The 21,008-nt window shown below is 45.3% G+C and overlaps 1 protein-coding gene across 3 annotated transcripts in view; it reads left to right on the forward strand.

Annotated features, from left to right (window-relative positions):
* Positions 1-21,008, forward strand: part of ITGA6 (integrin subunit alpha 6) — a 328,225-nt gene that overhangs the window by 227,947 nt on the left and 79,270 nt on the right. For all 3 annotated transcript variants that reach the window (XM_069616222.1, XM_069616220.1, XM_069616221.1), the window contains 8 exons: positions 6,697-6,846; positions 9,053-9,168; positions 13,301-13,460; positions 13,930-14,013; positions 14,097-14,176; positions 14,268-14,345; positions 14,657-14,759; positions 18,248-18,421. In XM_069616222.1, coding sequence (XP_069472323.1) covers positions 6,697-6,846; positions 9,053-9,168; positions 13,301-13,460; positions 13,930-14,013; positions 14,097-14,176; positions 14,268-14,345; positions 14,657-14,759; positions 18,248-18,421 — 945 coding nt within the window. The remainder of the gene's footprint in view (positions 1-6,696; positions 6,847-9,052; positions 9,169-13,300; positions 13,461-13,929; positions 14,014-14,096; positions 14,177-14,267; positions 14,346-14,656; positions 14,760-18,247; positions 18,422-21,008) is intronic.

The raw sequence follows: 21,008 nt of genomic DNA on the forward strand, positions 1-21,008 counted from the left end.
TCTGCCCCACCCCCCCCCTTTTTTCCCCTTCTTATCTCCAACTTCTTACCCATTCTCCCAGCCAGGAACTCAGATCCGCCAGGTAATGACTATTCCCATACATGGACAAGTGTACTCCGTCCTCTCTAAAAATAAGGAGCCCTTCATACGTTATTTCTTTGTGGTCCATCACCTGTACCGCCACCGAGGCACAAAACTTAACCATTTCCCTGTTTATCCCTTTCCTCGTCCTCTCTATTGCTCCCTCATTTGTCGCCCCCCTCCAAACTCTCCGCGGCAACAACTTGGTCCAAACCACCTTTGCTTGAGGCCACATTTCCCTCATCCAAACTAAATTCCTCTTCATTTTCCTTCGCAGAGAGACCCCCGTATCCTTCACCAGGTCATTCTCTCCCGCGTGAATAATTACCACTTCTGGAACCCCATATCGTTCCCTCATCCCTGCTAATATAGGAAGCAGCTGATCCCAGCGCAGACCCCCCAAACCATGCCATCTCACCACCACCTCCTTATAGCTGCATCCCAGCTGCCTCCAAAACACCCTTTTTTCCGCCTCCTTCCCAGCCCACTTAACAATTGAATGGCCAACAATCCACACTTGCGCCAACTCCCCTTCCTTTCGCGCAGCATCTGAAAAAAGAAAATTAACAATCACTGACAAGTCAAAACATCACAATAAGAGCAGTCCTCCCAAAAACCTTTCCTTCATTTCTTCACACCTTCCCCTTATCAAAATCCCTAACGTACCCCTTGTATTTCCCAGACCTCCAACGCCCCAAGCTTTTCACTTTGTCTTCGGAAAATCCCAACCTACTGCCTTCAGATGCTGCGCCCATCCTGAAAGAATGAGTCCCAAAATCCTCTGCCTTTTCACCCACCGCCTCCAACGCCTTCCTCAATACCCCCAGCACATGTGCCGCTGCCACCGGCGACCCATCCTCATGCTGAAACACCAAGCCTGACCTACCCCCACAACGCTCCTTCCAAACCAATCCTACCTGTACTGGACATAACTTCCTACTCCCTCTACCCAGTAGAACCCAAGAACCCCTCTCCTTCTGGTCAGTCTTGGATCTTCTGATCTTGATGTCCAAACCTTCCTCTGTAATTCGTACATCTTCCCATTGCAGTCCTCCTACCCCACCTTTTCCCCCTACCAACTCAGAAACCCTGAAAGCCCCAAAAAATAACCAAGTAAAACAAGTCACAAACAATTCCCCCTCCCGTACCGACCTGCAAACTCCCCCCACCACCTCAGTCAGCCTCTGCAACAATTCCGCCGATATCGGCCTCCTCTTATCCTTGTCCCTCTTACTCTCCCTCGCCCATCCTTCCAACATCCTATTTGCCATTTCCCCCCCACTTGGTTGAAAACCCCAAAACCATTTCCCATAGAAAGAAATCCCTGCTAACTTCCCCGCAATCGTTGCCTTTGACCACCCCCTGTCCATACACCTCAGGAGAAAATTCATACCATCTCTCCTCCTCTCTTCCGCGTCCCATCTACCCTTCCAACTACAAGCTCCCCCTCTAATAAAATCCTCCCAGGCCCTCCTGTATGCCTCCTTAGATGCCGAGGCCAATGAACCCTCCACCAGTGAAAGCGCTCTCAGCTTCCTATCTTCCACAGCTCCTCCGGAATCTGTTGCCCCTTCTGCACTGCATCTGGAGCCAATCCACGTAATTTCTGCCATTGAAAACGAGATAATGCATCAGCGATGCCATTATCTTTCCCCGGCACCTGTGTTGCCTTAAACACCACATTCCATTCCATGCACCGCAGCACAAATTCTCTCATCAGTCTCACCACCCTCTGATCCTTAGCTGACTGCCTGTTCACCACATGAACTACGCATTCATTGTCAACATTAAAATTCACCTTCTTGTTCTGAAAATCTTTCCCCCACAACTGCAATGCAACTAGTAGTGGAAAAAATTCCAGAAATGCTATACTCCTTCCTTCCTTCAACCACCGCACTGGCCATTTCTCCGCACACCACTTTCCTCCCCAGAAAACTCCAAAACCTCCCGCTCCTGCTGCATCAGAAAATATCTGCACTTCCCAAGTCACCGGGTCTCCCTGCAACCACATTGTCACTCCGTTGAAATTCTCCAAAAAGCGCAGCCAAATTCTGCAATCCTCCCTCACTGCCCCTGACCCTCTTATTCGATGATGTGGGAACTTCGCTCCCGCCATAGCCCTCGCCATGTTCCTGCAAAATGTTCGCCCTGGGGCCACCACCTTGCATGCAAAATTCAAATGCCCCACCAAACTTTGCATTTCAACCAGCGTCATTTTCTTGGCAACCACCACTTTTTCCAACAAAACCACCAATGTGCTCACCTTGTCGTGCGGCAAGCGTGAGGTCATGGCCACTGAATCCAGCTCAATTCCTAGAAATGTCAATACCACTGCCGGCCCCTCAGTTTTGTCTTCCGCTAATGGCACCCCCAGCTCCTCCATCAGCTCCTGAAACAACTGGAGCATTTTTTTACAATCCTCCAATCTTTCCGCCCCGCTAATGAAAAGAAAATCATCCAAATAGTGCAGCACTCTCCCAACCCGAACTGAATGAGAAGACCCACTGTAAGAAAGCTGAACCGCTCAAACAAAGCACAAGAAATTGCGCACCCCATTGGCAAGGCTTTGTCTATGTATATGCCTTCCTCAAACTGCAAACCCAACAACCAAAAATCCTCCGGGTGCACTGGCAATAACCTGAAAGCCGCCTTGATATCACACTTGGCCATGAAGGCCCCTCGCCCTTCCTTCCTTATCAGTTCCACCGCCTGGTCAACACTGGCATACACCTCTCCGCACTCTTCCGGAGCAATAAAATCATTAACAGACATACCCTCCGGCCATGACAAATGATGTATCAGCCTGAACTCCCCCGGAGCTTTCTTCGGCACCACCCCCAATGGGGATATTACTAAATCCCCCGGCAAGTCATCAAATGGGCCCACTATGCTTCCTGCCTCTATTTCTTTGGTCAATTTATGTCTCACCACGTCGACATTTTCACTTGCTGACTTCAAATTTTCAGCCCACCTGCGCACTCTTGGGCCCTGGTACCCTAATCTGAACCCCTGACAGAAACCCTCACCCAAGATCTTCGCCCCTTCTCTGTCCGGATAAAATTGTAACCATTTTTCGAGCACCCATACTTTAATTGGAGTAAAAGCTTTTCCCCACAACCCCTCTACCTGTCCCCCTCAACCTCCCCCTGTTGGAAACACTGCGTGAGAGGGTGTTTTCCACCACACTTGCTACACTCGTGCCTGATCCTACACAGGGTCCGTGCGCAGCCGTCCTCATTATACCCCCAGCACGCTGCTGATGACTGCCCCCTACCTCCTCCCCCCCGCCCCATCGTGGGCGGGGCAACCAAGAAAGGGCCGGAAAGGTACGGGCAGCCCGCTCGCCGTGTGTAGCGTCGGGGCAGGCCTCGTTGGAGCCATCCATTGCAACCAAAGATCCATGTCTATCTCCCCCCAGACCACCTGACTGTCCTCCGCCAATCTCGCTCTGAATTCCTCATCATACCTTACCCATGCAAAACCCCCAAAACTCGTGAAAGCCTTCCTGATAACATCCATATATTTAAGCAGAGCCACGCAACGCTCTGGACATTTTTCACAATAAACGCTGGCATAAATGATAAATGCCGACGTCCAATTCTCAATAGTCACCGGGACCCGTGGGCGAGACGCCAGTTCCCTTTCTTCTTCTTTAGACCCCTCTTTTGCTCTCACTTCCCTATGCAGCAATTTGAACACATCTACAAATTCCCCTGCCTGAATCTTCTCCCTTGTCGTTGCCATCAAGTGTGCCCCCAATGGTTTTGTTATCCCCATGTACGGCAATTTTTTCTCCTTTCCTTTCACTTCATTCTCTTTTTTATTTCCAGCTTGCACTTCAAGCACCAATGGCTCCATCGCCTTGTCCGTTTGGACCTCCACTGAGCACATGCTCTTTTCAACCCCCAAGGCTCCAATGGCCTGCACACCAGCTTCTTTTTTACCCCATGCAAATTCGTCCCTTCATTCCCCGTCACCCTTCTAGTGACCCCTCTCTGCCATGCAGATGACCATTCCCGTTCCTGCTCACCTCTTTCCACGCCCGCCGTCTGTGGTCTGGCGTCCACCCCGATGCTCCTCATCTCCTTTCTTATAGGGCTCCTACTGCGGGGACAAAACATATCAACAGACTCACCCAACCAATAATTTCCCCGACCCCTTACCCTCTATCCCCTTGCCTTTCCATATCCCACAACAAACTTCTTTTCTCTTCCCCCCCTCTCCCTTGCCGACCTGTAACCTTCTTTCTCCCACTGCCCCACATATTCCTCCAATCCAACTTCATCATCCCTTATATACCACTGCTGATGCGAGCTCCTGCTCAAGTTGAGGCGATCTTCTTGCGAGCCCGGGGCGTATGCCCCGTCACTCCTTTGACGTCTTCTCGGCGGGGCCGGGGGGGACCCCTGCCTGGTCCTCTTCTCTCGGGCGAGGCGTTCCGTCCTCCACCCTGTATTCCTCATTGCTAGGGGCCGTGCTGCACCCTCTAGGCTCTCCTTGTGCTGATTGAGGTGGGGCCGTACTAAAACCCTCAACCTCACTCTGACCAGTGGGGGCTGCGCAGCGCCCTCCACCCTCCATCCTCATACCCCTGGGGGCCGTTCCGCGCCCCACTCTAATTTCCTCAATTGATGGGGACCTCTCCCTCCTTCTCCCTCCTGCACTCTTCTGCAAATATTTACCCCCTCTTCCCCTCTGCCCTGCCACCCCCCTCTGCACCCCCTCGCTCGGGTCCCCAAGAGCCCTCTCCATCTGCGTACTCCTATCTTCCCTAGGGCTATTACTCACTCCCTCCCTCAGAGGCTCCCCACCTGAAATCATCTCTCCCTCAGACGCTCTCCTATCTATCTCCCTTCTCATCCTCCTTCCCCTGGATTCCCATACCTCCCCTCTCCCTGCCGCGAGAGCCCCATCTGCCGCTGCTCTCCGCTTCGGCCTCCCCCCACTTATCTCCCCCTCCCCCGTGCCCTCTCCCCCAGTGACCTCCCCAACTGCCCCTTCCAATTGGGCCCTAGATGCCCTACTAATTATTTCCAGAGCCTCCTTAAGAGCCTTGGCATCAACCAACCCCTTCCTGTTGGCTCCCTGGCCCACCATCGTGCACTACTAATAACTTGGTTGTGCACCACAAATATATATATATATATATATATACCCCTTGAAAAATGACCTAGCAAACCTAAGCCCCCGAGCCGTGGAAATCTACTAAATTGAAACTGATAACTTTTAGCTAAGCTTTTATTTGGCCCCACTAAATACCCCCAAAATACTGCCCTATCCCTTGTAACCCCCTGCACAGGCAACAAGTTCCACCCGCTAGAGAAAAAACCCCACCAAAATCAACCTAACCAGTATCCGGGACTATTTCCTTCCCTGTCGCACTGCCCCCTGGCGGCTAGTGAGCGCCACCGCACCTCAGGCCCACAAAATGGACGAGGCCCCTTTAAATGGGAGCGCTCTGCCCCCTCTGTCCTACGACTGACACCGCACTCACCGTTCCCCTCTCCCTGATGACACAACACGGGACCTAGGATCCCGTATCAACATAAAATGCTCCGTCCCCCACCCGCTCCTGAGCGGATGCCTATTTGTGGCAGCCCGCTGCTTCCCACACCCCGCCCCCCGCCGGCGAGCAACGGAGCACGGATGCTCTTATACACTTCCCCCCCGCACGCCCACGGCACCCCGCGCCCTCGAACCGATAAAAAACCTGTCTACCACGACGCGAAACCGGAGCTACGGTAAGTAGCGGGGGGTGTCTTATTTACGGCACCCCCAAAATAACCCTTCCCCAACTGTATATAACTGCTAATCTTATTATAATAATAATAATAATAATTTTTTTTTTTTAACTAACAAAACTACCTGACCGCCTACTATACCACCACTACCCTCACAAATCACCCACCTCACCTGCTCTACCCCGCAACACTCCTAGGCCCAGCTACACAGGGAAGGCTCGGGAGCAGGCGACCAAGACAATCTTCAAGTCCTAACCGTCGCCTGGCTCCCGAACCTTCCCTGAGCCCCTTAAATACCACGGGAGGCACTCTGCCTCCCACGGCCACTCGCTGGCCGTGTGCAGCGCCAAAAACTCCCCGGGGGGAAACGCTTCGTGTTCCCCCCCGGGGCCCCCTTTTGGGTCACGCCTCTTGCGTACCTGTTAGCGTTGATGTTTACGTTATGCATCCCCTTCCCTTTGGCACTGTTTGGCCGTGCTCATTCGTCCGTCCTCCTGCCCAAAGTGATGCAGTGCAGCAATCCACGCTCGGACACACTTGCCGCTGCGCTGATCACAGTGTGCGAGAATCGTCTCGTGAGCAGATCTGGATTCATTTGACGCCCCCACACCCCCCATTTAAACCATCTTGTTATGGTGGCCATTTCAACCGGTTGATTCATTTGCTGTAGTCACCTTCTGAATATTGGCCTGGTAACATTTAAAATGCAACTCCATCCAAATGTACTGTGCAGTTTGTGGAAAGGTTTCTGTTGAGGGGCAACATTGCTCTGGGAATTCAAAACAAAGGACTGTCTTTCCAGTTTAGCATTACATCTGCTTTTATCTATTGTATAATATTAAAATGCAAACGTTAAAGTCCTGTTTATATTTAGGAAAATATTAAGGACAAGTTACGACCCATTCCAGTGTCTGTTACTGTGGAAATCCAGAAATCCGCCCGTCGTGGTAAGAGGCAATCCAGCACACTCCCAACTCTTGCACCAATTCTGAATTCCAATGAACCCAACACCGTAACATCAGAGGTAGGTCAATGGGTTTCCAAATCCCTTTTGATCTTTTAACCTTGGGGCGGGAAATATTTTATTTGTCAAATGGAGCAGGTAGTGGTCCAAGTGAGTGCAGGATGGAAGGGTCGGCTGGTGCCGAGTTGTGAGCTTCATGGGCACACGACTTTACTTGTAGCGTTGAGCTGTAGCTCCCATCTGTGGCTCTCTAGCGGCGCCCGTTTGTTATGCATTCGCTTGCCTTGCTTTTCTGTGTTCACACTCCTTCGTTATCTTTCAGTGAGCGTATCTGCCATTTTAACCATCTGTGCCACTTCTATTTTTGTAATGCTCGAGTGTTTACTGATTTATCCTATATTATATTTGTCTGAAGGATGCCTGCAAGCCCTGGCTCGCATGCACAGAGTAGAGTCGTTGTCTAACATAAAACACTGCTTATTGTATTGTTCTAAAACCCAACCACTGGAACCCATTGGTTACATTATTATTTTCAGTGGATGTATGTCTCTACTTCACCTGCATTCACTTCTCCATACATTGACTTTGACACGTTAACGTCTCCATACCTTTGACTTCTCCTGTCTTCCACTTCTCCAAGCATTCATCTCATTACAGGGGAGTAACCCCCTTTCTTTTCTAATGTATGTGCTGCCACCCTTTGACCCATACCCTTACCATAAGCTAACTTCAACCACAGGCAATGCAGAATTTGGAATTTCTTGGAGCCATTTAGATCCTGGAAAGGGCCTGTAAGAGCATAGATGGCTTGACACCAACAGCAAAGCTACCCAGAGCTACCTTTAGCTCCTCAAGCCAACCGGTGCCAGACAACTATAGCTATCTGAAGACTACCCCTGTGCCTGGGGCTTTGCTTCAAAGGTGCCTTGGTAAAGACATGTAAACATGAATGGGCATATGTAATGTACACAGAGTGCTAGTTGCACCTCACTTGGATAGCTCCTGGGCAGAGGAAAACCCTGACACCCAGGAGGTACTTTCAGCTTCTGCTCTATGAATTTCAATTTCGAGCCCTGCAGTGTGAAGAACCAGACCAAGTAAAGGCTTGAAGTACATGCATGACAAATTAAATATCTGGCGCAATAAATGTAGATGAGGTAAGGTTTTCTGGGCAAAGGGCAAGAGGATACCGGTTTCAGTTAGCTGCAGTGTCAATGTTTTATATGCCCATGATGAAACTACATATGTGATTTGCAGTTCAGAACTTTCTGATCTTCTTATGACCTCGCAAGTATCCACTTATAATATTGGATAGTTGTGGCATCACCTTGTACAGTTTTAGTTGGCCTTTCACCACACCTCATCTGTGGTCCACCCTGGCTCCTCAGTGAGGCCCCACACCTGCCAAGGCGTATTGCTGCACGAGCCTGATCTGCCAGAAGTCCCCTTCCTATCCTGAGGTCGTCTATACTTTGTGTGAACCATTCTCCTCTGAGGCCCATTCTTGAACCGACGCCCATCGTTTTTTTTTTTCCAGTCCGATTGGTATTGTAAAGAATAACATAGGTCCAAAAGTACAATACACACACGTTATGTCCGCTTGGAATTCTGTGCAGACTCCTCAGTGGACTTTACTTTATTATAGTGTACAAAGGTACATTCAAACCCTCCCCCAAAAAAGATGAAATGGCTTTTTTTAAGGGAGTGACGTAATTCCCATTCTCAAAGAGGGTATCCTTCCAGTGCACAGTTGAGGGAAGCCTACTCTGCACGTTGTGAAATATATGCAAAAGATTGTTACCTTTGAGTCAGCATCTTTTTCATCCCCGCTTTGTAGATGTGTGCTGTTGTCACGATTTTGTTGCAATGAAGCAGTCGGTGATTGAGAGCATTCAGATGGACTTTAGGTTGATTTTTTTTTATCTAGTTATAGCAAGGAAGGATGTGAATGGGCACCCTGCCTCCAGTGGATTTTGCTCATGGAATATTATTTCTCTTTTTAATGATATGATAGGTTATTTATAATGCGCTTAATACCCAGAGGTTTCTAAGCACGGACCCGGGGATCGAACTGTCGGTGTTATGTGTCGTCTTGCTTCCAAGGCAAGCAAGTTGCCCCTGAGCTATCCACCCAAGACTTCTATATTTAAATTGCAATCTTATTTGTGCTTGCCTTGTACTTTTATTTTTTTCTGCAGTCGTCTGTTACTCATTGTGTCTGAGGTGAGGTTCTACAAATCAGTACTCCTATGCTCTCCTTTTGCAGGTGCAATTTTTAAAAGAGGGCTGTGGTGCGGACAATATATGCCACAGCAACCTACAATTGAGCTACAAATTCTGTACCTGGGAAGGAACCGAGGACAAGCGTTCCTATTTAGAGCTGTGAGTAAATCTCCTTCATAAGTGCACTCACTTGCGTTTTGCAGACCTGTCTCAACGACTAACATGGCTATTACGAGCACTTTTTTCTTACTTCAAAAATGTTTGTCGTATACAGCCCGTTTCACACATTTCCAAAATGTCAATGTATTTTTGATGTTTAAAAAATGTTCAGCTATTTCGCATGCAAGATCTTAACTTTAGATTTTCCTTCACCCAAAATGTGATTAATTATGGGTCAACGTTGTATATTTGAAGAGATTGCTACAAAAATAGGTGGTGTATTAATGTTTATTGTAGAAATGTTCAGGTTTCGTATTTGTATCTACTAAACAGAGTTCATGGTCGTTATTCTGTACTGTAGTTTCTGACTTCTATCTGGCCAAAAGCTTTGTCGGCCTTTTCTGCAGCCTCTCTGCCTGCCACCAAGACGCGAATGCCTGTTAATTTGATTTACAAAAAAATAACAAAAATAATCTATTTAATATGGGGACAAGATATTACTTTAAAGATATAAATTCAAGGGTAAGTTGCTTGCATTCCTCAAAGTGAATGAACCCCATACAATATGATTTCTATATCCGTTTTGGAAAAACTATTCATCTGCGTGTTGAGGGGTCAGAAATGCGAGGCAGACAACTTGATAAAGGTTTTTCATAAGAAGACATTTAAAATGGTGCGATGAATGCCTCACTTTCCCTAACCTAATGTGGGTTTCCCTGCCTATGAAACTAAGACTAAAGGAAAACACTCCAATATAAAAAGGTATCTGTCCCTCCATACAACAAAATATTTCAAGTATTTATATGGCTGTTCAGGTTCAACAAAATAATAATTGGGACCAAATATTCTTGTAACCAGGGTGGATTCACCTTCCCCCATAAGCAATGTAGAATTTTCAAATAAGGTTCCATTGGATAAGGTTCACTCCAATGACCAGGTTTTACTTCAAAAAGTAACATACAAAGGTTCCTCAAAATAGCCACATTCTGGTTCCAGCACAACGTTCCTTCACTTCTAGAGGGTTTCCCTTTGCATCTTAACTGTCGTATAATTAAACAAAGTTCAACACGCTTCAACATAAAGTTCTCATAGGCTTTTTGTTTGCCAAACTAAGTCTGTCTTCATTCTTCCAATGAATATCTCAATGAGACTTATCTTGAGAAAGTAAGTACTGCACATTTCTTCTTTACACAAAAATGTTTTTGTCGGGATGATTTTCACCACATTTAATCAAACATATTGATGGCCTTGCCACTTTCTCTTCACCAGTCTTTCACAACAATGCAGTACTTCAATGTCTTCTTCCTGGTTCATTAACCTGCTAAGACTACCATTAAAAATCCTTTTCCTGGTGTACTCGCCTGCCACGATAAAGCTCCTAACACTACTGTGGTGTGGTTCACTTCAAAAGTCTTTGACTTTCAATTAGTGATACTCACAACTTCTTCCATAAAGATACAACACGTAATGATGCTGTTTGTTTCACTGATTAATTAATTGGTGGCCACATACAGTGCAGGTTATGTACCTCTCCCCCTTGCCACTTTCCACAAGGAGGGCCACTTTCCTGTCACCTTTTGTGTTTCCACTATCACACCAGGTAATTGTTAATGTCTTTCATTCAGGTTTCTCTCTTCAAGAAAGCCATTTTCCCTTTTTACTTCTAATAAACTTACTTTGGCCTGGGCAATGCTGGTTCTCTGTTTCAAATATTTCCCCCTCTTTACTTTGGCAATGCTGGTTATAGTTTTGGTTTACTATTGCCCCCTCTTTACTTTGCTAATGGTGGTTGCACTTTGGTTTCGCTACTGCCCCCTCTTTCCTTGGTCAACGCTAAGTCGCAGCCTTTCTTAAATATTATTTTCTTTTTACTTAGGTAGTGATAGTTATAAACTTTCTATTCTCGTTTTTTCTTCAATTATGTTTTGGGCCAAAACCACTTTCTTTAATTGGTTCGATATTCAAAAGGTCTAAAAGTGGTAAACTGTTCACTACGGAGCACCCCAGGGTCACCTATCAGAGGCCAACTCACCCAACTCACCAGTCTCTCTGCGCATCCGCGTATCCCACTGGCACTTCTTCTCTGCTCGTCAGATTCAGAGCTTTCAACCGCTCTGGTTGCAGTTCTGTGACTCACACCTTTCCAAACAGGAACCCACGTTGCTCCTCTCGCTCTCTGGTGCTCGCCAGCCACCAGAGTCAGGCACACGGCGCGGAGAGCGCCTCTCTCCAACGGGGTAACCTGCAACAGCAGCGCTTCCTGCTGAGCTACCTCCTGCAATTCGGGCTTTGCCTCCTCCTGATCCTCTCAGCACCATCAACCACTCCAGACACGGCGGTGGTTCCAGCGCTCTCGACTCTCTGCCCCTGCTGCATACACGGCCGCTGATAACTTCTACAACCGCTGTGACTCCTACTGATCTGCACCTTAGGGGGATTTAAATAGTCAAAATTCTTCAAGTGTAGGTTGTCAGGAACACTACACTGTATACTGCAGTTCTGTGCCTCTGAGCCCCTCTTCCTCGTCCCAGTACTTATGGCATGATGGGACGTGAAGTCCCCAAAACTTTTATTCTTTTCACCTATTTAGGTTTTAACTTTACTAAACTCACTGTTTATAAGACACATTTCTAGATAAAGGTTTTAAAGATATTAATGGTTGGTTCTTACTTTCACAACTCAACCCAAATGAGAAATTGCATCTCTCAGAAGTAATGGTATTGATGATCTGATCCTTACAAGCTCTAGTCTTATTCAGACAATAAGGGTTTTCCTTATTAACATGTTGGATACCTTTGGGGAGGGTCACCTTACTGTCACCGAGCTGTTACACATTCTGGCATCATGGTTATCTCACTCTCTGAAGAAGAGTACAGCGCCTTTCCTAGCGGAGCCCTCCCATTCCCTTGGGAGCCTTCTCCTCCAGGAGATCCATCCGGCTGCTACCACCTCCCAGGTTCCGGATCAGGTAGTGGCTGCCTTCCGCTGGCCACCTGGGAGGAGATGGGGATTCTTTGAGGACTCCCCAGGATTCATCACAGCATGCAAACAAATTAAAAAAAAAACAAACACAATCCCCCCCCCCCCCCGCCCCGGTGCACATATTGTATCATAGAAAAGCTACATTTTTCTGAAGGCTTTCACTGGGGTTTTTCATTCTCACACTTGATGGTATTTTTTTGTCGTCCTACTTCCTATCATAAATTCCTCCCAGTGAGGTTGCAATAGCTCCACTAGGAGCAAAAAAAAAGTGCAGTGATTCGGTTTGTAATGAGGGGAATGGAGTACTAGAGCAATCAGTGTTTGTCACATGAATCCTAACTCTGTTCCGTAAGTGACATTCTCACCATTTCTCGCCTGAGAAGCCCCGCCTACACAGAAAACGCACTACATTTCTGAAAAGTAGACATCCAGAGGAAACGAAGTTGGTGTTTTTATTGGTCACTGCAAGCCTTCCCTAGCAATGCTGAACAGAGTGATCGTCACAGGACAGCAAATGACAAAAACCTCCTGAAATCCTGCTCATCACACTAAACCATGAGGTGAAGCCTGTATGTTTTCCTTGTGATGGGCAAGAATGGCAGGAATCTGCAGGTTTCCTTTACTGGGGCATCTCTTTACAGTGGCAACTATAAACACTCGCTTGCTGCCTACTGCGTGTCCACCCTTTGGGTCTGAATTGGATCGCATTTAGACACAAGGTGTACAGTGCTATACACTGGGGTATGAAAATGAGATTTTGTTCACATAGACTGTCATTGGGCCATAATCCAAGTTCCACCTGCACATCATGAGGCAAAGTGGGTGGAACATTGTCAATGCGCCGTTCCTCCGGTGCCTTTCTTTCTCATTCCTCTCCATTCTTCTGCTCCCACTTGATCTGTTACCTTATTGGTTCTGTTTGCTGCCAGGTCCAGCTCCCGCCAGGTCCAGATGACCATACACACCTGGCCTGTGTGCTTATTCAGCTTTCATATGTACAGTTCAAAGATAACCTCTTTAATGGGCAGGTTTATGGCTAGAATGCATTTAATGTGAACTGCTGTACTAATATCTTTGCAATGAAATAGCATACTGCATGCAGATGTATAGTTTCATAGCCCTCTACTAATGACATGTTTTCTTAAAATAGTGAAAATGGAGTTCCTGTGCTTGTCCTTAAAGACCAGAAGCTTGTTGCTCTAGAAATAACCGTTACCAACGATGGTGACGATGCTCATGAGGCCAGTCTGGTGGCATCATTCCCGGATACTTCCTTGTATTCCAATTACAGAGCGCTGAAAGATGGTCCCGTAAGTAGCACAGACACGGTATAGATTCCGTAGACCGCCAGGTATTGTGGGGCTTGTGCCCAGATGTTCCCGTCTAGAGACCCTTCACACATTTGGAATTCTGCACCTATTAACCTGCATGGCCCCCATATCTAGGGTCTCCAATGCTAGTTTCTCTATTAAGTGTTTGTGTAGGTCTTGAGACAGTAATGCTTGTGGAAATGCCTTCTTTGGGGAAAAGAAGGGTAAGCAACACAAGGATCCCGCGTTGGGTTCCAACTATCAGAGGGCAAGCATTACATTAGTAAGCTAAAACAAAGATTTTGCCGCTTGATATAGATTTTATAAAGTCATTTTCACATCTCATGCCAGCCGATGTTTGGGTCCAGGAAGCTGTGCAAAGGATGTTAATCTGTTCACAGCTTTACACTGCAAAAATGGGTGTGCCATTACAGTGCTGTTTAATGTTACATTTTTTGTATCCCAACAGGACAAGCAGTTGAGTTGTACTGCCTTCCCGAATGGTTCAGTAGTAGACTGTGAACTAGGAAACCCATTCAAGAAAGGCTCCAGTGTAAGTGGTCACCTTTCACGTTGCGGCTCCTAGTCAGTTTTCTAGTTTTATATTTTTAATGGATCTTTACGCTTTCTCCGCAGGTCTCCTTCTATCTAATCTTAAGTACAAATGAGATCTCCGTTGACACAACCGACCTTTCCATTCCTCTGGACCTGAAAACGTAAGCATTCTGTGGGGTACAATAACATCCATCAGTTATACATCCCCTTTACTGATAAACAAAATATACATTTTAAATATTTTATCAACAGAACAAGCAGCCAAGCAAATTTGATTCAAACAGTTGCAAGAGCACGAGTGGTTGTTGAGCTTCTTTTGTCAGTCTCTGGGTAAGCAATTTATTTTTTTGCTGTTACCTTTTGCAAACCCCTTAATGCTTACCATGTGCATGTTCTCAGCCTTATATGCCTAATTGTGGGTGTTTTATTCATATTCTAGGTTTAGCGTTATTACACCATTTGTATTTCGATGTTTTTTTTTTTGTGTGTGTTTTTTGCGTATTTCGTGCATTCTTTTTTTATATATGTTCTGTCAAAAAAGCATCTTGGAGACGAAAGTGTGAATAAATGATCATTTGTTGTGTAATTCGTGAAACTCTTATCATGTGACCTGCGCTTGGTTTTTATTTTGTCATTAATAGAACTGCTAAGCCCTCCCAGGTTTACTTTGGAGGCACAGTCGTTGGCGAGAGTGCCATGAAGATTGAGGAGGATGTTGGAAGCTTGATCGTGTTTGAGTTCAGGGTGAGTTGTTTTTGATGAACCCATCCCCTCTGTATACATATTCTTTCGTCTATTGCAAAGATTGCTTGCACTGTCACCCCTGGCTCCAGCTAAGATCTTGAAGTGGGAGTATTTTAACTCCCTTTTTTTAAAATTGAGATTAAATTGCATTATTTTTTTTTTTAGGGAGTTAAGTAAATCTCATATAAGGAAATATAAATATAAACAAACATATATTTTTGTAACCCATGCTTAATTATGCAGAGTAATTCATGCATAATAAAAGATGCACATGAACCTCAAAGTTGCATTCAGGTCAGGCAGTGATGATACCAGGGCCCGCCTCTTCCTGCAGCGCTGCCCTACCAGTACCGCCGATTCCGACCTATCCTTGGAGGTGAGTGGGTGGGAGCAGAAGGGCACGCTCCTATGTAGTTTTTCCTGGTTTTGTTAGGCGTAAAATGTGCTGGTACGCCGCTGTAGGGCTCGAGTCACTGCTAGAGGTACATCATGAACATTCCAATGCCCCTTTGAAGCACAGACCTAGCCCGCCTTTTGCCGGAATCTGCTATGAAACCTAGTCCCTTTTCATGGGTTACTCAAAAAAATGTTTTTTTTCGCCAAAGCCAGTTACAGTTGATGTTCTATATTTCATTGACTTTCTTCAAATTTGGCCCTTGCCGCCTAAATGATTGTACTTTTTCTTAGGGGTTTTTCGACTATCCACAAACTATGGGTTTCTGAATGTATAAGCTGTAGGGAAATGCTTCTCTAAGGGGCGGGTGTGATTGAATCTATCAAAATGTTTGGGGGGGTCTTAAACTTTGTTCTGTGCATTGCTTGGGGACATTTATAGCAATTGAGTTCAGCTGACATTGCAGGGTAGACTTATGTGGCTGAATCTGGCCAGACAAACGTCTTGCCACAGCTAGCATACACCTAGGACATTCTAAAGACAGGGTTCCTGCTCCCACAGATGGTCCCACCCCTGAATATCTCTCATTTCCTTCCTTTGTGATCCAGGGTGCGTGAAGGATTCTTGCCTCCTTGGGCAACCTCTAAATCTCCTCCATCCCCATCCCCCTCCCCTCTCACTTTGGTCCAAAAAGTTTAAACTGACCCCGTTTGGAAGCATGGCCCTGCTATTGTAGCCAAGGGCAGCTTCCTAGAATTGGCCTTTTGTAGCACTGACATTACTTGCAATCTTTCTTTGACGTCTCAAGTCTTTCTTCTTTGGTTTCCAAACCTATAGTCTACTCCCTGTATTTACAGTCACCAATGATATCGAAACTCATTCTTGCTTTATCGGGTTGCTTAATGAAAGTTACCTCAGAACTCGCCTCAAAGTATTCTCTGTAGTAGTGATATGAAAGTTTAAGAAAAATGAACATAGATGCTGGTGCATCAGTCTGTGTACAGCAGCTGCCTTCTGTCAGTTTCTAAATACCTGTGTCACACGCTTGCATGTGAGATTAAGTTGTGTCTCCTAGCGCATGCCTTGTTTAGATCAATGTTTTTTGTTTTTTTTACCTGCTTTGGTTTGATGTTGCTTCTCAAATGTTACAATTGACCGTGATGGATTGGAAGGGTGGGGGCGTTATTCAAGAATGAGCTATTGGGGTGAGGGGGGGTAGTTTGTAGACCAAGATTAGCTGTGAGCTCTGGCTAGATGTTTCAGCTGGAAACTCCTTGACTGGGAGACAGTGAAAGGCTGTCGGATCTTTCTCGTTCCTGAATACTGTCAACTTGTATGCCTTCATTTCATAGGTGATGGTTCACGATTCTGATAACTTCAGGGTGAGATTTCCGGATTAGTTGTTTGATTTTTGGAGAAACACATTTAACAGCCTGGGAAGCTGCAGTTCGAAAATCTAGAATCAGACGATTATTGTAAAGAGCAAAGGGTAAGGACTCTAGTACTTGCACTGAAAATGCCCTAAGCAAAAAAAGTGCAATCTCTAGGAGGATTTGTTTCCTGGTAGTGCCATGTTCTAGAAAAAAGGGTGACACAACCTATTCGTGGTCATAACATCATATGCAGCAACAGCCATTGACAAAAAAAGTGTGCGAGTTTCTTTGCACCACATTTCCCAGAAACAGGTCTTGTGTCTATGCCGCGAGCCAAGTTCCAAATGTTCACTACCTGTTAATATGTTGCACGTGTTGGGAGACGATAGACAAAAATATTGCCTTCATAGTAAAGCTGGGCCTTGTCTATGACCTATTAGAAGCACCTGCCAACCATTCTCAAGCAAGGGCTGCTTGCTGTTTGTCAAAAGTGGTGAATGATAACCACAGGGCGAGCAGACTGGAGTAGATACTGTTGGCCTTGATTTCCCATTTGGAGTCCTTGAGGCTTTGAGACACCCTTTCTGTTTGTTTTGTTCTGAACCCTGGCCTGACTCTTTTGGAGGCAAGAAATGCCTTCTGCTTTACTTCCCTTGCCTCTTTGCTCATTCGTATGGGGAACTGACTAGTCCCTAAGACCATCAGCACTGAGAGTCTATCGGGCTCATTGCGGCTTTGCCGGTAACCCACATCTGTTGTGGCTTACAAACAACGTTGAGTATTTATTTTTCCTAATCAATAGGGGGGGGGGAAGGTTCTTAATGGACTGTATGTGTTCTTTACAATTGTGGATTTGCATCCAGAATGGGATTTGAATATTAAGTTGGTACTTGTGTTTTAAAAAAATCCTTTTAGGCTTTGGTTATCCTGTATCAACCTCTCCTCTAGCCTTCTATATATGGAAACAGTCCCAGAAAAATACAATTTCTTTTCGAGGTCCAGTTTCAATTCTGGCATTCTTTGTCTGTAGATTTCAAAATGAATTTATAATGTAGATCTTCAACAGCCCGATACCTTCTAAACTGAGTAAGTGGCCATATTCGCTTAATGACGAATGGGTCCATTAATGGGACCTTCAACATTGTGCAATGTACAGAAGGCGTGGTTTCCTGGTTACACTGCCACCTCCCACTACTTGCCCCATTTAAGGTGTATGCTAATTTCTTTAAACAACCCTGTTCGATGTGGCAGGTGTACCAGAGGTGGTATTTTGATGAGTGGGAGAGCTCTTTGGTTCTAGGTGGGTGGGGCAGAGTTGTATGCATGTAGGATAATCTGTGGTTGACTGGCCTATAGGGAACTCAAGAGATTTACAGATTTGCCAGTAGACCAGTGCTCCTTAGGCCTCTTTTGCATGGTAACCCATTTTATTTCCAAATTATCTCATAGGAAAAGAGTTGGGCTTGCTGGAAATGTGTAATATGGGGCCATTTAGAACATTATTTCCAGTGCCTCTTTTGGTTCCCAGACCACCCTGATAATGATCTAGAAATGCAAAGCTGTATATACAATTTGTTTTTCTCACTCTAGTTTCCCTTAACTTTGTACCATGCAAGAGCCTTTGGTGGATCATATTTTTCAAATATTGTAATAATTGGCCTTTCCTGTTTTATATTGCACTATCAAGGTTTATAAAATCAACTTTATTTTGTCTGACCTAGATAATCAACCTTGGCAGACCACTTAAAACACTTGGCACAACTTCGCTGGATATTCAGTGGCCAAAGGAAATCTCAAACGGCAAGTGGTTGCTCTATTTGATGAAAATTGACTCCAAAGGACTGGAGAAAGTAGCCTGCCAACCTTTAAATGAAATCAACAGGTTAGGATTAAAGGTATGTCATATTTTCCGTTCTTCAGTTAAGCCATCTAAAACATTCACACTCCACAACCACTGCTTCTTAGTTCCTTATTTCTTACTTCATTCTTTCCCACTCTCCCTAGCCTCCTCTGTCCTCATGGCACTCTCTACTATTCTTGCACTCTTTCCACTCCCTATAACCTAGCCCTGTCCCTTTCATTTTCTCCTTTTCTTTATTTGTTGTCCTTTGCCCTCTTTCTTGCAATATATGTATTTTTCTAGGGGTTATGGATCTGCGTAGATCACATGCTCTGCATAGGCCAACATCTAGTGGTAGTCGCAGAGTATTGCATGACTTTCTTTGGAAAAGGGATGTTGACTGGGCTTGTTTGTAATAATATCCCTAGTGTGACATCTACGCGTTGAGGTCCCTCAGATTATTTTGTTTCTGACATGAGGGTGCATGAAGTGTATGCGTTAGTTCAAGAAAAATGAAGTAGAATGGTAAAGATAAAAACATCTATGCACTTTCAACTCCAGGAGGGGAGGGATGGGTGGGTGCATTTGAATCTACGCAGATACAAGCATCAGAAATATGATTACGATGAGTAATGTATGCCCTCTGAGGCTTGTGGATCTGCTTAGATCACATGCTCTGCATAGGGTTTATAGTGACCTTTTCGAATGACATTTTTTCGAGTGCCATTATGTCGAAAAAAAAATGTGCAGAGAAAAAAATTTCAAATGTGTTCTTTTTTTTAAACGGGGGTTCCCCCAACCCGCCTGCTTTTTTAAAAAAAAACACTTGTTTTACTTTCAAACCCCCCCCAAAAAAATTAAAACATTAAATAAATAAAAAATACATTGGAAATATTTTTTTCCGTGAAATGTTTTCGACATAATTGCATTTCGAAAAAATGACCGGATACCTCTGCATAGATTAGCGAACCATACCTGGAGAAGGAGGTGGGTTGTGTGAAGGTACAGCAGCAAATAGATGTTTTAATACTGCTTGTCCCACCTGTGACTCTGCTTTAGAGTGTCTGTCTAGGCAGTAATGCTGAGTAAAGGTATGAATTAAACTCCCAAGTAGCAGCTTTACAAATTGCATCTAAAGGAACATTTGCAATACTTGCTAAATAGAGTGGACTCTTGTTGTAAAAGGTAAAGTATTCTTTAACAGTGATTACCAAAGCTGGATGCATTTGACTGTCCATCTCAATCTCGTTTTTAGAAACATGATTTCCTTCTCTGCCAATTGCCATAAAGAGTTGATCTGTTTTTCTTAGTGGCTTCATTTTGTTTATGTAGTACAAGGCCACCCTACTTACATCCTGGGTATGGAGGCTTCTTTCTGCTGAATTTGTAAGTTGTTTGAAAAAAGTAGGATGTTCAATAGATTTACATGGAACTTTGCTATGTATTTTGGTAAAAATCTGGGATGCATTATAAGAGCCACGTTGTCTTTGTGAATGATAATGAATGGGTCTTGGACTGAAAGTGCTTGCAGTTTACTGACTCGTCTTATAGAAGTGCTGGCCACTAGAAAGCAGTCTTGTAAGTTAAATGCTTTAGACTGGCTTTGTGCATGGGTTCAAAGGATGGACCAATGAGTTTTGAGAGTACAACATTGAGGTCCCAACCGGGTGGTGGATTAGAAATTGAAGGATATAGTCTTTTTACTTGTTACATGAATGCTTTGACAACTGGTACCTTCCACCATGATATTTTGTTTTTGAGATGTGGTGTAAGCAGACAAAGCTGCCAAGTATACTTTCATGGAATTAAAGACTAAGGGCCTCATTACACGGTAGGCGGTAAGGGTTTACCGGTACCGGTATTTTACCGGTACCGGCAAACCCTTACCGCCTTACTACGAGGTCCCTTTGCGGGTTGGAGAATTTAACGCCTGCTTTTTGCAGGCGTTAAAAACCAACCCGCAAAGGGGACCAGGGAGCTAATTACGGTACCGCAATTTGCGGTGCCGTAATTAGCACCTTCCCCATTCCCATTATGCCCTATGGGGCAAAAATGGGAATGGGGAAGGGCAATGGGGGAAGGGGGAATTACCGCCCCACCAACCTTGGAATAGGGCGGTAATTCCCCTTTCCACCAAGGCGGTGCTGGTATTTTACCGGCATGGACCAAGGTGCTAATAGCACCTTGGTCCACCGCCGTCCGTGTAATGAGGCCCTAAACCTGAGTCTACTAGGTAAAGCATATAGTGAAGTATGTGCAATGGAGAACAGTCAATTGGATTTATGTTGCATGACCTGCACCAAATGACAAATAGTTTCCTCATGTTAAAATAACAGTGTCTTGTGTTGGGCTTTTGTGCCTCTTTAAGGGTGTCCATCCACCTTTTGTGGATGATTTAAATGTCCAAACTCTGACTTTTGGAGCCAAGTTCAGAGTCTGAGGGTATTGATGGAATGTTGACCCCTTGTGTTGGGACAGCATGTTGGATGGATATGGAAGCTTGATTGGTTTGCACGTTGCTAGTTTGAGTAGGTGTGGAAACCATGGTTGTCGAGCCCACATTGGAGCTACCTGATTATTGTGACTTGTTCTTGGTGCATCTTGTGCACTATTTTGTTGAGGAGTGGTGTCGATGGAAAAGC

The sequence above is a fragment of the Ambystoma mexicanum genome, chromosome 9 (genome assembly GCF_040938575.1).
Source record: "Ambystoma mexicanum isolate Mex_15411 chromosome 9, UKY_AmexF1_1, whole genome shotgun sequence".
In the NCBI taxonomy this organism is placed as follows: Eukaryota; Metazoa; Chordata; class Amphibia; order Caudata; family Ambystomatidae; genus Ambystoma; species Ambystoma mexicanum.